Below are 14,494 nucleotides of genomic sequence, written 5' to 3'. Positions count from 1 at the left end.
TCTTGTAACACAACTAAATGTTATGTTGATGAAAAATCACATGTTGTCTAAACTTTTGTCTTAGTTTAGTTGACTGCGATTTGTTAGTCAGTTCAACTCCTTTAATTGTCATTAAAGTTGGGAAAAATTGGGAAAACCCTTTCAGCTAAATTAAAATAATCTATTGTTTAAACTCTTGTCATAGTTCAGTTGACTTGGGTTTTTTAGTTAATTCAAATACTTTAGTAGTTCTTTTAACTTAGGAATCTATTTTAGCTTAACTAAAATTATTTGTTAGCTAAGTTGATTTAAGTTTATTAATTAACTGAGCTCTTTAAGGTAGCTGTGTGAACTCATAAATCAGTTTCATTTTAATTATCAGGGTTGATTGACTGGATGTAAAGAAAATGTGTATTGAACATCTTAAGTATTTTTTTTTTAGCTTTCCAATTTCGTCCATTTCAGCAAAACTACCTGTTAGGTTTATCTCAGGTTTAAATATCTACATTCCTTTAAATAAATTTTCTGTTGTTTACAGAAAAAAATAAAACCCCACAGATTCCATTAAAGTGTATCTGATCATTGCAGGCAGAAAGTTTGTTTCAAGAACATGACAAGACAATTACTCATGAGCACCCAACATTCACCATTTATTGTGCCATCTTAGTCATCTGAGAAACAGAAAAATCTGTGACGTAGCTCATCAGGCTCACAATCCATCAAAACTCATAGGTTGCTCCCTGTGAAGCAATAAATTTGAACTGGGTCTTGAGCCCAGTTTGGGTGAAGACAGATTGGGTGATTATTTTGCACAAGTTTGATTAAATTCTGACCAATACTTTAGGAGCAGTAGTGATTCTTGTGAATTGCGGACAGCTGGTCAACCGAACCCTCACCATGGCATGAGCTTATCAGACTTTCAACAGGATGAGATAAAAAACTGCTGTGTTAAAAGTAACAACATAAAGTCTGCATTAATGTAATGTATCAACGGGACACTTGCCATTTTAGAAAAGTTATTCTTTACATTTGCAATATTTTTAAACTTCATTGTGCGCAGTCACACCTGTTCGCATAAAACTTGAAATATTAAAATAGTACAAAACCTTTGATAAGTGACAGTAAAGATCAGTTTACAACAACTAAGACATCAAACTCTTGTATTTGTCTTCAATTACAATTGCAACAAATTCCACAGAACCAATTTCTCTGAAAATGAGTGCTGCCTGCTTCTGAAACATTTCATAATATGAATATTTCAGAAACATTGGTTTGACTCTGCTCAATTGCAAAACAAAGGAAAAACTACTGACTTGCATGAGATAAGCATCTGCAGAGTCCACCATTATATTGTTGATAGCAATCACGTGGGACAGTTTTGAATCCTGCTGTGCTCAACTTCCCCACATTGTCAAGTTCACATAAGTTGCTGATTTAGCTGGACATGAGTTTTCAAGTTAGCTTTTTTTTTATGTAATTGGGACATTTTTAACTTGTAATTCTATGTTATAACAACAACTTCAGTCATCTATCATCAAACTGATATAGAATAATATGTTACAATAACAAACATCTAGAATTACATTTTACAGTGTGTGGTTCCTGAGGAGGAAGAATGGGGAGCAGAGAGAGGTGGTCAAATTGTTACAGTTGGGCGAGAGATGTCGCCCAACTGGGCAAGAGATAACGTCAAATTTGCCTATACTTGATGTTACTGTACAAATGGTCCAGTGACCTGTTTCCTCTGGTAGGACACTACAATGTTGGTAGAATTTGGAGAGTACAGATTTCAAACATACCTGATTAAAGTCCTCAGGAACAATATGGACGCCCTCCAGATTGGCCTCTAAGACTGGTGAGCAGTGACTGTCTATAATTCTACTGTTATGGCACCAACCCTGAAGCACATGAGCACAGAGCTCTAGGCCCCTTCCCTTAGAGTCGTTGTTGCCGTCATGGCAGTGTAATGTCTGGCCCGGTACCTCGACTGATGCATTGGGGATGTTTGGACGAAGGATTCAGCTACAAACAACACTCACAGAAAAAGCAGTTGTAGTAAATCTCTGATTGCAGCTCATCTGGTTTGTTTACCGAGGGATCTGGCATTGGTGAGATGGATGGAAGTATGAAATGCATTTATTAAAGTGACTCTGCATCAGTTAGAGATATTTCTTGAAGGATGGTCAGTCATTAGATCCTGCTGGCCCAACAAGAAGTGAAGTCATTTTGGATAACATGAGCAATGTCATTCTGATAATTCTAAGTCAAAGCTGAACTTAACTATGCATATTTATTTTGGGGTATTGTTTTAAAAAAAAAAAACTTGATAGCACTTCATTAATTTGTCTTTAGGTCTTTGTTTAGAATGAATAACCTGTGGTTCTGGTTTCAGGGTCAAGCACAGTGACTTTTCTTTGTCCTTCTTCCATACAGTAGTAAAGTAAAGGTAAAATTTTATTTATACAGCACCTTTTAAGATGTCATGATGCTTTCTCAATCATCCAGGAAAGTAAATCTCCAAAAGTTAATTCTGTTCATTTGGACGTAGCGTTTTGTGGGAGAAACGTTTCGTCACTCATCCAAGTGACATCTTCAGTCTCAGCTGACTGCAGGTTTCCCCAATCTTATGCAAATGTACTGTTTATAAGATTGGGGGAACCTGGTGTGAATGGCTTTTGTTTCAGAATCATTTCTGAGGTCATATCTTTCCATTGATTTAAGCCAAATCTGACTTTACACTAACATTTATGGAAGGTTTAAAGAATACAGCTGAGGGCTGTAATTGCGGTGATTTTGCTTAGGGACGCACTATATCAGGCTTTTTTTTTTTTTTGTAACATTGACCTGTACAGAGGTACGGGGTGGAAATGAGACGGAAGCTGCTGAGTGAAAATGTTCAAATATTTTCACTTTCGCTTGGCACGCTCCAGCCCTCCTCCTTCCAGCGGTTCTCTTTTCAGCTGCGCGCGCTGCTCGCGCTGCGCTTCACACAAAACTTTAGAGACACAGAGAGCAGAGAGCCACGCAGAGCATGTCCCAGGTAGAATTATCGTTATTATAAGATGATCCTGCTGCTCGCTCTGCTTTCTGTTCTCTCTGGAGAACTGGGTCTGTGCCGGAAGGAGGATGAAGGCTTCAACTTTGATGGAGACATCCGCCAATTCGCCGTGACCCCCAACATGCTTTACATCGCCACAGAGGAGAGGCTGTACCAGCTGAGCCACGACTTGACTTTGATCAACAGTCTGACCCAGAGGGGAATAATAAAGACCGGAAACCAGCAGGATGATGTGCAGTTTCACCGGGTTTCTGACACAGCTGAGTGGAACGCAACTTTCAGCATCAACGTGTTGTTGCCTTTCACAAAGAATGACTCGCTGATCAGCTGCGGTGTGACTGACGATGACTGCGGCCACTGCGAGATTCTGGACCTGAAGAACATCTCCAAGCTTCTGCACAGAGAACACATCCAGGTGGGTCCTCTGAAGCGCAGCAGCAGGTCAGTCAGCTTTCTGGTGGATGTGAAGAAGAAAACTCAGACTGACACTTACATTCTGACCGCGATCCAACAAAACACAGAAAAGCCCGAAAACAATAAGTGTGGTATTAATCAGAAGACTATCATACTTCATAATACAGATAACAAACAAGGTGGAGGTATATTTTCTCTAACTGATGGAGCTTCAGGCACACCTGGGATCAAAAGTAAAGGTGATGTGGAGTTTGTTGACGGGTTTCAGATCAATTCAACCATCTATCTGTTCTCCAACACGCTCTCAGCTCAAACAAACAGAGTCCGTCTCATTTGGCTTGAAGGCGAAAAGAGCAAAACTGATACACTCAAGTCTCTGCGGGGCGCGACTCTCAGTGTCTCTGACAGTCAAAGCAGCAGACTCGTGGCCTCCTCGGTCATCCCGGGGGAGCTTTGGAGCGGCGTGTTCAGTGTGGATGGAGGAGACACCAACACTCAGCTAATGGTGTTTGACATCAGCCCTGATTACAGCAGTGATGCCGACAGAGATCCAGACTTCTACACCTCTGTGCCATCAGAAGTGACGGTGAGAGCTTTTCAAACTCTGATTTAATGGTTCTTAATTTAATGGCTCCAGTATCCTCTGGATAAATGTCCCTTTAAAAAAGAATAAAATAACTAAAATATACATTTTAACTACAACAAAAAGAAAGTTTTGTTCTTTTGTGCGTCTTAATAGAGTTATTTTTGTAATATCATTTCAGCTGCTGGAAAAATCTTGTCATGTTTGAGCATCATAGACTGAAGAAAGATGAGAGAGCAGTTTAAGACTTTTGTACAATTGGTGATAAAATAATCCATATATTTGTTTCTCCACACATACTATAACAAAAAAAAATGTTATCTATGAACCAGTTTAACTATTAAGCCAACTGTGGGATGTCCTAATGGCCACACTTCATGTCTGAACCTCATATTTCAAACTAAAATGACAAAATCAAGAAATTCAACTGACTTTGGTGACAATGCAGCAACAGACATGCTTCAGTGAGGCTTCAGGACTTTCAGTACTTCTGATGTTCAGTTCTTCAGGTCAGTTATTTCTGATGTTTTTCTGTTTCTCAGCCAAAGATCCTCAAACCGAAGGCAGTGATTTTCAGGCAGAGCTACATGACCTCAGTGCTGGCAGTGAGGCAGAGAGGCTGGATGGTTTTCTATATTGGGACAGGAGACGGACAGCTCATTAAGGTTTGTATAAATTATCATATATCAGTTATTATTAACAGAAAGAAATAAAGCTAATGTTCAGTATTTCAGAGGCCATCTAGTAGCAGTAGGGTGTCTATTGAGAAACTGTTAACTAAACAAATTTAATGCATTAACTGTTTAGGAATTACAGCCATTTTTATACACAGGCTGCCATTTTCACAGTCAGTTGAGGCCTAATTTCGTTATGTCACAACATTTCGCTGGAAGTCAACGTATTAGGCCCAAGGAAGTGTCAGTGCAAGTAAACAAGGCTGAACAAGCAAAAGAAAGCAGACAGACGGCAGAGCCTGTAGGAGAAGCCAAATCAACATTCCAGATCAAGAACATCCAACGAGTCTGAACAAGTACAGAAGACAACCGATGTGGATGTTTGCAGCAGTGTTTCATTAGTTTACAGCTACAGAGCATCATGGAATCCCAAGAAAACCCTTGGAGAAGTAGTTTTGTCGTCCTTTATCAAACTTTGAGTTAAAGAGACACCTTCAGGAATGTATATACGGAAACCATTGTTTACACTCGGGCACAGGAAGACCAGATTAGACCTGGCTGAAAACATCTCAAAGATGCCTAAAAATAAATATTTGGACAGAAACAAAGATTTACTGGATGATGGTTAACGGGGGGAAGAAAAGTGTAAAAGCTTTTGTTTTTAGTGTAAATTCTAACATTAACACTTGTGATCTTAATTATATGATTATCAGCTTTATTTATTTTTTACATTCTTCCTAGAGTCCCATTTTTTTCAAAGCAAGGTTGTAACTAGATTGATCACTCACACTGCTTCTGATTTGACATAAACAACCAAACAATACAAACCCCCCCACTGAGTACAGAAACAATAGTACAGTCTCTCCTTCTTGTTGTCAGCTGTCTGTGGACAAGAACTATCACGCTGCCTGTCCCACGGTGCTCTACAGGACCAGTGATGACCGCAAAGTGTTTCCCAAATTACATCTGGATCCAGTGGGTCGTAAACATCTGTATGTGCCATTTACAAACCAGGTACTTATATTATTTACTGATTATCTTAACGTCACATGTACCTGTGCTGCATTTTAAAGTGTTTGTTGTTCTAGGTGAAGCGAGTTCCTGTGTCAAAGTGCAGCACGTACACAAATGTGCAGGAGTGTTGGTCTGCACAGGATCCATACTGTGGTTGGTGTGGCTCTAAAAGCAGGTGAGAGAAAGAACATGCAGCTGATGTCTCCAAACTATTCTGAACTTGGTGATCATTTCTCCTTCTTCTCCCAGCTGCACATTTGAAGATGACTGCACAGATTCAGACTGGCTGTCCATTCCTGATGAGTCCCAACACAAAATGATTTCCCACAAAGTTGAAAAGGACACAAACGGACAGGTACAGCTTACAAACACACTCAGGACTGTGATCATTTGTGGCTTTCAGGTGTTTCTCACTTATGTTCTTCATTTTCAGATTTTACTAAAAATCCACACACACCTGACTGTGGGCCAGGAAGGGCCGTCTAACTTTGCCTGTCAGTTCGTTGGAAGGTCCGGGTCGATTTGTGCTTCGAATAACCCTCCTCCACATTTCCCACAATGCACCTGCATCCTGTCTGATCGTACGCTTCCTGCTGATGGTCAGTGACTTTTCAGAAATAATTCCAGGAATAAAATGCTTCACAACAAAAGTTATTTATTGATTTGTAGTATTTGCCAAAATAAGAAAATTAAATCAGAAATATTAATGACAGAGCTACTCTGACAGATGAAATATTCTAACTGTTTATTATTATAGTGGTACAGCTCAAACATATATACTACTAATAGTAGAGACTTTGACACTTAAGTTTTTTTGTTTTTTTTAATGTACAGGTCTGCATGTCACAATAAAATTCAGACTTGGGACATCACAGCTGTCAGAACAACTGAGGTTAAACGACTGCTCTAACATGAGTGGACCACCAAGTTTCATGTTGTAAGTCCATTAATACTAGAAATGATTCAACGACTCAGACTGTGGACAGACTAAAGTGGTCCTGATGTGATTAACAGAAAGATCAGACAATCAAGTCGCAGTTAGAAATCAAAGAGAACGAAACCTTACTGATGAAAGCTGGAAAAGTTGAACAATTGAATGAAACTGTACGGACAGGATGGACCAGAGACGAGTGGTCTTGTTGTGGGAAGTCTTTATACTGGTTTATTTCAGCAAAGCCATGAGCTTGCTCATGGCCCGGAGCGTACTTGAAAACATATTTTCATTATTAAATGTTCTCGGCAGTAAACTCATACAGCGTCCTCAGTTCAGCTGAGCTTTGTTCAGTAGAACTTCTTGGCTGAACATCTGCTCTCTTCCTGTTATTCATTCAGGATGACGCGGACTGGGTGTTTCTGTTTCTGCATGAAAAGTATGGCAGTCTCTTTTCATTCCCAAAAGTACACGTAGTTGATTCCTCTTCTTGAATCCTTTCCTCGGCATCTTGGTCCCTCCTACCAGCTGTGGCAGCAGAGGAAATGAGGAAGAGAGATATTTAACAAAATAAGACATCCTGTCAGTTAAGACATAAATGAACCATAAAGAACTTTAGCGACTGTGGCTGAGGAATAAGAACTGCTTCAGTGCAGATTGGATTGACTGAGGCGACACGCAGTTTTCCTCAGGAAGTGGGTGGAGAGCAGGCAGGTGGGGTCAGCGTGTGTGTTCGGAGGTCCAGGTGGTTATGAGTAGGAAAAACAAAACAGCTTTGTCCTTCTCTCATTCATGCACTCCTTTTTTCCCTATGGTGCTTTTTTGTGCTCATCTCACTCCTCTGTTTTCTGCTCAGGTGTCGGCAGTGTATCAAAGCTGGTTGTGGATGGAACAAAAACAGCTGTTCCTGGGCTAACCAAGGAGAGACTGGTGTACTAGTGACTGATTTTATGGATTTATCAGTCTGTGTGCTACATTATTTTAAATTCATCACTTTTTAACATTCAGCAAGAAACGTGGGCTTAATGGTAGAAAACAACATTTTTAGTAAAGGCCAGACATGCTAAGAAAAACACAATTACTGAGCAAATTTCCTACTGATTAACTTATTTTGAGGATGACATTTTCAAGTATTTATTGCTTCATCAATACAATGATTTCCATGTTTAGTTTATAAAAAATAAAAATGCTTTTATTAGCAGTTTTCCTCTTTTTGAACTAAGATAATGTTAGCCACAACAGGTCCTAGATCAGTTCTGATAGATTACAGTGCTACGCACATGCTAAGTGCTGAATCCCCTCCTGCAGGACAGAGTTTGCCAAGAGTTGGAGTCTGGGAAGAACTTCTCCGTGAGTCTGATCCTCATTGTTCCTCTGACACCTAATCCACATCCAGTATAATGTCAGCAGAAAGAAATTAAATTATCTGTTTTTTTTGTTTGTTTCACTGTCAGATCCCAGAGATCTCCTCCATCACTCCCAGTGTGGTGTCTTTCTATGGGACAAACCATGCAGTGTTATTAGGTCGTAACCTTGGTGATGTGAAACGAGTGAGGATCCAGACACACGCTGACTGTACTCCAAAAGAGTGAGCCACTGTACACATAACTAAGACGATGCTGGGAAATGACAAATTAAAGAGCAGATTTTAATACAGGGGAACACCACCCATATTACAAACCTACATATTCTATAATTTAACCCTCTCAAAGCAGGTGTTGCCGATTTGCAACAGTTAAAAACTAACAACCTGATTACCCCACATACATATTTTATGAGTTTTTTTTACTCAGAAGTACCACTGCAGGACTTGGTTGTGCATTAGCAACAAAAAGTTTAATTTGAGCCTGAGAGGGTTAACTTTGACAGGTCAATTCTAAAATAGTTAACAGTGTGTTTCATAAAATACTAACAAATCCAGAATATGTACAATAAGAGTCACCCTTCACACAAAACAACAATAAAATATTAAATAAAGAAACAATACAAGGATTCAAAATTAAGGTGCAAAAGAAGAAATTAGTAAAAATAAAACAACAAGTTTTGTCTGTTTTCAGGTTTTCTGCATATCGTGGTGATGTCATTGAGTGTGTGTCTTTGCCCAGGTCTCCTGTTTGGGGCAACACTGGTATCAGTCTGACGTTCCACATTCCCACCACAGAACTTAAAGGTGTGGCCAGCGTCTGCGTTCTCCTCCCAGATGGTAGTTGCCATGGTGAGGCTAACATCACTTACCGCTCATCGCCATCCTGTGGCAACATTACTCCAAGCAGCAGCTGGATGAGGTAAGATTAGTTTTGCACAAAGCGTTAGCGACAGCTGCTGATGGTGGATCCAGAACTTCCAGCAGCTAATGTCACAGAAAGAGTTTAAACTGAAGCTTTTAAACTGGATGACTAAAAGGAACTAGTGCTGATAACTGATTTTGAGGAGGTGGTCACCTCTGACTAAATTCAGTTTAGTTTTTAGACAAATCAAATCAAATAGAACCAAATTAACAACCATACAATATCTGCAACACATTTAATGTGACATATGGAGAGCACTGTCTCTAAGAAATTATCTTCTGAGAAGTGCAATAAAAAAACCTGATAAATCAAAATAATAATCATCTGCAGTTCATTTTAACAGGGAGTCTTCCTGAGGCAATAAAGGCCGATAGTAAAGGTGGTGTTAATGATCCAAATCTAAAACTACTTTAGTCTTATTTATTTATTACAAATATAACATGTTAGTGGGAAAGAATAGAGACATGGATATTTTTCTGCTCCATCAAGCAATAAGCTTATTGTTACACCTTTATTGAGCTCTGCTGGTTTTCTGCTATAATGCTGTAGATCTTTCTTCCATTAAGAAGTGATGCAGCATCATTTTTATTCTCAAGTAAACTCTTAAAGAACCCCACGGTGATCCTTTCATGCTTTGGCCTTTATAGCTACAAAGCTAAATTTGTTGTTTTAGTCCATCAGACACTTTGGTCTGCATCAGAACATAACAACTAGGTCATCCTCAGATGATGACTCATTATACTCTAGTGTATAGAAATCTCTTAAACCTGCAATGGGAGCCACTGCAGTACAGTTTTACCATTACATTGAGGTGTCATTATAAGAATTATTCTCTGTGATCAAGAGTCTTTCATACTCTCTGCTCTGCATAAATGCTGCTCTGTGTTTGGTAGTGGGAAGAGGAAGCTCACACTCATGGGGTCTCACCTGGACCTTGTTGAAGGGGTCGTACACAGCCACGCCAAGCACGACGTCAAGCTTCCCATCGGCAGCAGCTATCAGGTCTGCAGACACACACAGTGTAAATGGGATTGTTGTTACACATCAAATATATCATTTTACATAATATGTCTTTCTCTGGTTGATTTACAGAGGTAAAGATGTCATGGTTCAAACTTTCAAATTTTAAAATGTTCAAAATGTTGGCTGATTTCAACATGAAAGCAGAACACATTCAGACTAGATGTGTTCTTAAATGCCGTTCAAACAAACGTTTGTTTATCATTTTAAAAGATAATAGGATGAACACTAGTGAACGATGATTACAAAAGCACTCATGTTAAATGAACAAACAAATAAACAATGAACTAACATTAAAGCAAGCTTCAGTGTTTGAGAAGACAAATTAATCTGCTCCACTACCAGGTTTTCTATTCATTGTGCATGTGTATGAAACGTGTGCACACCCGGGTTTTAGTCAACTTAAAAAATGAGATCAAATAATTTCAAAACTGTTCTCATCTTTAACTCTAACCTGTACAATATAATTTCAAAACCAACTAACCAACTATGTTTTTAAAAATTATATTTTTTTAAATATATTTAAAAATAATAATAAAACATCCAATTAGTTGGTTGCATACGTGTGCACAAACTTAGTTAGCCCAATACTTTGTGGAAGTGCCTTTTGATTAATCAGAGGATTGGGTCTCTCAGCATGGCATATCTGACCTGCCTATTCTTACTTGCACCAAATGTGTAAAATGTGAGAGCATGTGCACAGGCATCTTCTGCTCATCCCACAGATTTTTTAATGGAAATAATTAGACCCCATCTTATCTTAAAGACAGCATCGTATCATATCACCCCAATAGAGCACTTTGCGCTCAGACTATTGATTCATTGGGTATTTAAAAGTAGAATGGGAAGCAGAGCCTTCAGCTTTCAGCTCCTTCTCTGTAGAACCAGCTCGAAGTTTGGATTCAGGAGACAGACACCCTCTCTACTTTTAAGATTAGGCTTAAATCTTTCCTTTTTGATGAAGCTTACAGGGAGTGCAGAATTATTAGGCAAGTTGTATTTTTGAGGAATAATTTTATTATTGAACAACAACCATGTTCTCAATGAACCCAAAAGAGTCATTAATATCAAAGCTGAATGTTTTTGGAAATAGTTTTTAGTTTGTTTTTAGTTTTAGCTATTTTAGGGGGATATCTGTGTGTGCAGGTGACTATTACTGTGCATAATTATTAGGCAACTCAAAAAACAAATATATACCCATTTCAATTATTTATTTTTACCAGTGACACCAATATAACATCTCCACATTCACAAATATACATTTCTGACATTCAAAAACAAAACAAAAACAAATCAGCGACCAATATAGCCACCTTTCTTTGCAAGGACACTCAAAAGCCTGCCATCCATGGATTCTGTCAGTGTTTTGATCTGTTCACCATCAACATTGCATGCAGCAGCAACCACAGCCTCCCAGACACTGTTCAGAGAGGTGTACTGTTTCCCCTCCTTGTAAATCTCACATTTGATGATGGACCACAGGTTCTCAATGGGGTTCAGATCAGGTGAACAAGGAGGCCATGTCATTAGTTTTTCTTCTTTTATACCCTTTCTTGCCAGCCACGCTGTGGAGTACTTGGACGCGTGTGATGGAGCATTGTCCTGCATGAAAATCATGTTTTTCTTGAAGGATGCAGACTTCTTCCTGTACCACTGCTTGAAGAAGGTGTCTTCCAGAAACTGGCAGTAGGACTGGGAGTTGAGCTTGACTCCATCCTCAACCCGAAAAGGCCCCACAAGCTCATCTTTGATGATACCAGCCCAAACCAGTACTCCACCTCCACCTTGCTGGCGTCTGAGTCGGACTGGAGCTCTCTGCCCTTTACCAATCCAGCCACGGGCCCATCCATCTGGCCCATCAAGACTCACTCTCATTTCATCAGTCCATAAAACCTTAGAAAAACCAGTCTTGAGATATTTCTTGGCCCAGTCTTGACGTTTCAGCTTGTGTGTCTTGTTCAGTGGTGGTCGTCTTTCAGCCTTTCTTACCTTGGCCATGTCTCTAAGTATTGCACACCTTGTGCTTTTGGGCACTCCAGTGATGTTGCAGCTCTGAAATATGGCCCAACTGGTGGCAAGTGGCATCTTGGCAGCTGCACGCTTGACTTTTCTCAGTTCATGGGCAGTTATTTTGCGCCTTGGTTTTTCCACACGCTTCTTGCGACCCTGTTGACTATTTTGAATGAAACGCTTGATTGTTCGATGATCACGCTTCAGAAGCTTTGCAATTTTGAGACTGCTGCATCCCTCTGTAAGATATCTCACCATTTTTGACTATTCTGAGCCTGTCAAGTCCTTCTTTTGACCCATTTTGCCAAAGGAAAGGACGTTGCCTAATAATTATGCACACCTGATATAGGGGGTTGATGTCATTAGACCACACCCCTTCTCATTACAGAGATGCACATCACCTAATATGCTTAATTGGTAGTAGGCTTTCGAGCCTATACAGCTTGGAGTAAGACAACATGCATGAAGAGGATGATGTGGACAAAATACTCATTTGCCTAATAATTCTGCACTCCCTGTATAGTTAGGGCTGGATGAGGTGACCCCAAATCCTTCTTTAGTTATGCTGTAATAGGCACAGGCTGCTGGGGGATTCCCATGATTCACTGTGAGTGTTTGCATTTTCACTCTATATATGTTTATAAACCACTCTGCATTTAATCATTAGTTATTATTAGTCTCATGCCCTCTTCCACAGTGTGTCTGTGTCCTGTCTTCCTTCTCTCACCCCCAACCAGACCAACATGTCAGATGGCTGCCCCTCCCTGAGCTTGGTTCTGCTAGAATTTTCTCCCTGTTAAAAGGAAGTTTTGAACGTTCTGTTGAATTTAGGTCTGTGTGTGTGTGTGTGTGTGTGTGTGTGTGTGTGTGTGTGTGTGTGTGTGTGTGTGTGTGTGTGTGTGTGTGCGCTTTTCAGGTCATGGTAGCTCCTGTGCTAAAGAATTAGTGCTCAACTATATTTAAAAAATAACATCACTTAAGCATCTCATCCAGACATTGACTTTATAACACAGAATGTATTTAAACTCCTTGCAGAGTCTCAGCTATGACACACCTGAAGCTGAAAGCACTTTGATGATTTCTAGCAGCACTGTGTTTCTAAAAGCAGCCAATGAAACTTTAGCCTGCTCTTTAAACATCACCTACCATCCAGAGCCTGAGTTTACCAGCTTCACAGCCATAAGGACAGGAAACAATGTCCGCATCACCTTAAAGGTAACATTGTTACTTTTGCTTTTTTTTTTTTTTTTTATCGCATGTACAAACAGGAGTTCATTAAAGGTCAAACTTTGTTTCTGTTATTTTAGAAAAAGTCAGACAAACTGGAGATGTCAAAAGACGAGTTATCAGTGTGGGGCGTTCAAGACACACAGGAATACGGCTGTATCCTGGTGGCCAAAGAAACCAGTAAAGAGACTGACTCCTTCAGCTGTGAGATTAAAGGGCTACCCAACACACGATTCCAAAAGTTAAAGGTAAATCTTTCTTTTAAGCTATAGGCAACACTTTCATAGAGATACATTTGTTGTGACAGTAGGTCCAACATTATAGCAATCGTGTTACCATACAAAGTACACAAAATATATTTCTGATGTCATTTTAAATGACTGTTTTCTAAAATAATTCTATAAATACGTGATATTGAACTTCAATACACAATCAACATAAAACAAAACAAAACTGATCAAATGAGTCTGTGGTGAGAATAGCAAAAGTTTTGAGTAGAATCTTTAAACTTGTATCAAGTCCAAAAACATCTATTAAAACATCATTTTTTAAACAGTTATGTTCAAATTGTGATATTTCCTTAAGAATAGTTCTGCTGCTCTGGTGAGACTTCACCCTGTGAAATGCTTTTTTGTATTTTCTAGATAAAGTATGGTGACAAGACAATAAGCCTCAGTGATTCTTCATCACACCATGTCTCTCCAATACTGCTTTCCCTGCTGATAATTGGACATATTGCCAGTAAGTTGTGTTGACATATTGGCTTTTTCTATAAACCCTGAACAAATTTCAATTTCAATTATGTAGTACAATTTCTGGAGACCTTTTCTACTCCATCTTGACAGCGTTCTAGTTTTTCTGCTCAGGTTAAATTGGTTACTGTTTGGCTTTTTGTATTGGTGGCTATCTGTCTATGGTGGAGGAGACGCCCAGGGAGATGAATGGATTTTGACCAATGATGCCCCTCTCTCTGTTCAAGTGTTTTCATGTTATGTCTGTTTGATTACTTTGATGAATAAATCTGTTTAAAATGTGCCATGGTGTGTTCTCCCTCTGTTTATGACCTCTTGATGTCTTTTATTAATAAAAATTATAAAAAACAAAAACAAAACACCAAATATAATAATATACACCAGAATCTCATTATAGCTTTGGAGTATGCTTGTGCACAACATCCCACAAATAACTCAAATTTCAAGAGAATTTTCTGGGAAGACATAATTAAATACCAATCATATATATATATGATTGGTATATATATATATATATATATATATATATATATATATATATATA

General features: G+C 39.1%; 1 protein-coding gene across 2 annotated transcripts; it reads left to right on the top strand.

The window, feature by feature from the left end:
• Positions 1-2,779: 2,779 nt before the first annotated feature.
• Positions 2,780-14,248, top strand: LOC147309541 (plexin-C1-like). 2 transcript variants are annotated; one of them, XM_086269333.1, is made up of 15 exons: positions 2,780-4,037; positions 4,577-4,699; positions 5,588-5,722; positions 5,797-5,897; positions 5,972-6,077; positions 6,156-6,321; positions 6,557-6,659; positions 7,510-7,615; positions 7,962-8,003; positions 8,108-8,241; positions 8,759-8,938; positions 9,835-9,943; positions 13,007-13,186; positions 13,279-13,446; positions 13,843-14,248. In XM_086269333.1, the coding sequence occupies exons 1-15, from the start codon at positions 3,042-3,044 to the stop codon at positions 13,951-13,953; spliced, it is 2,760 nt and encodes a 919-aa protein (XP_086125459.1). In that variant the 5' UTR covers positions 2,780-3,041; the 3' UTR covers positions 13,954-14,248. The 2 variants fall into 2 exon arrangements, with proteins under 2 accessions (XP_086125459.1, XP_086125458.1); XM_086269332.1 differs by having other exon boundaries at positions 2,783-4,037; positions 7,510-7,585; positions 13,843-14,247.
• The last annotated feature ends 246 nt before the right edge of the window (positions 14,249-14,494 follow it).

Source organism: Aulonocara sp. 'chitande type north' Nkhata Bay, linkage group LG17 (assembly GCF_057382095.1).
Source record: "Aulonocara sp. 'chitande type north' Nkhata Bay isolate Kocher_YH1m ecotype deep benthic linkage group LG17, A_spYH_male_GT1.1, whole genome shotgun sequence".
NCBI classification, from domain to species: Eukaryota; Metazoa; Chordata; class Actinopteri; order Cichliformes; family Cichlidae; genus Aulonocara; species Aulonocara sp. 'chitande type north' Nkhata Bay.
Note: the sequence above shows the minus strand (reverse complement) of the source record. Positions and strands in the feature narration are given on the sequence as shown.

Excerpts from the sequence above, each read along its gene's own strand:
- LOC147309541 (XM_086269333.1), top strand. The coding sequence starts at position 3,042 with ATGATCCTGCTGCTCGCTCTGCTTTCTGTTCTCTCTGGAGAACTGGGT. Across the intron at positions 6,322-6,556 it reads TCGTACGCTTCCTGCTGATG|GTCTGCATGTCACAATAAAA; the intron begins GTCAGTGACTTT and ends TTTAATGTACAG. Across the intron at positions 8,939-9,834 it reads CCAAGCAGCAGCTGGATGAG|TGGGAAGAGGAAGCTCACAC; the intron begins GTAAGATTAGTT and ends TGTGTTTGGTAG.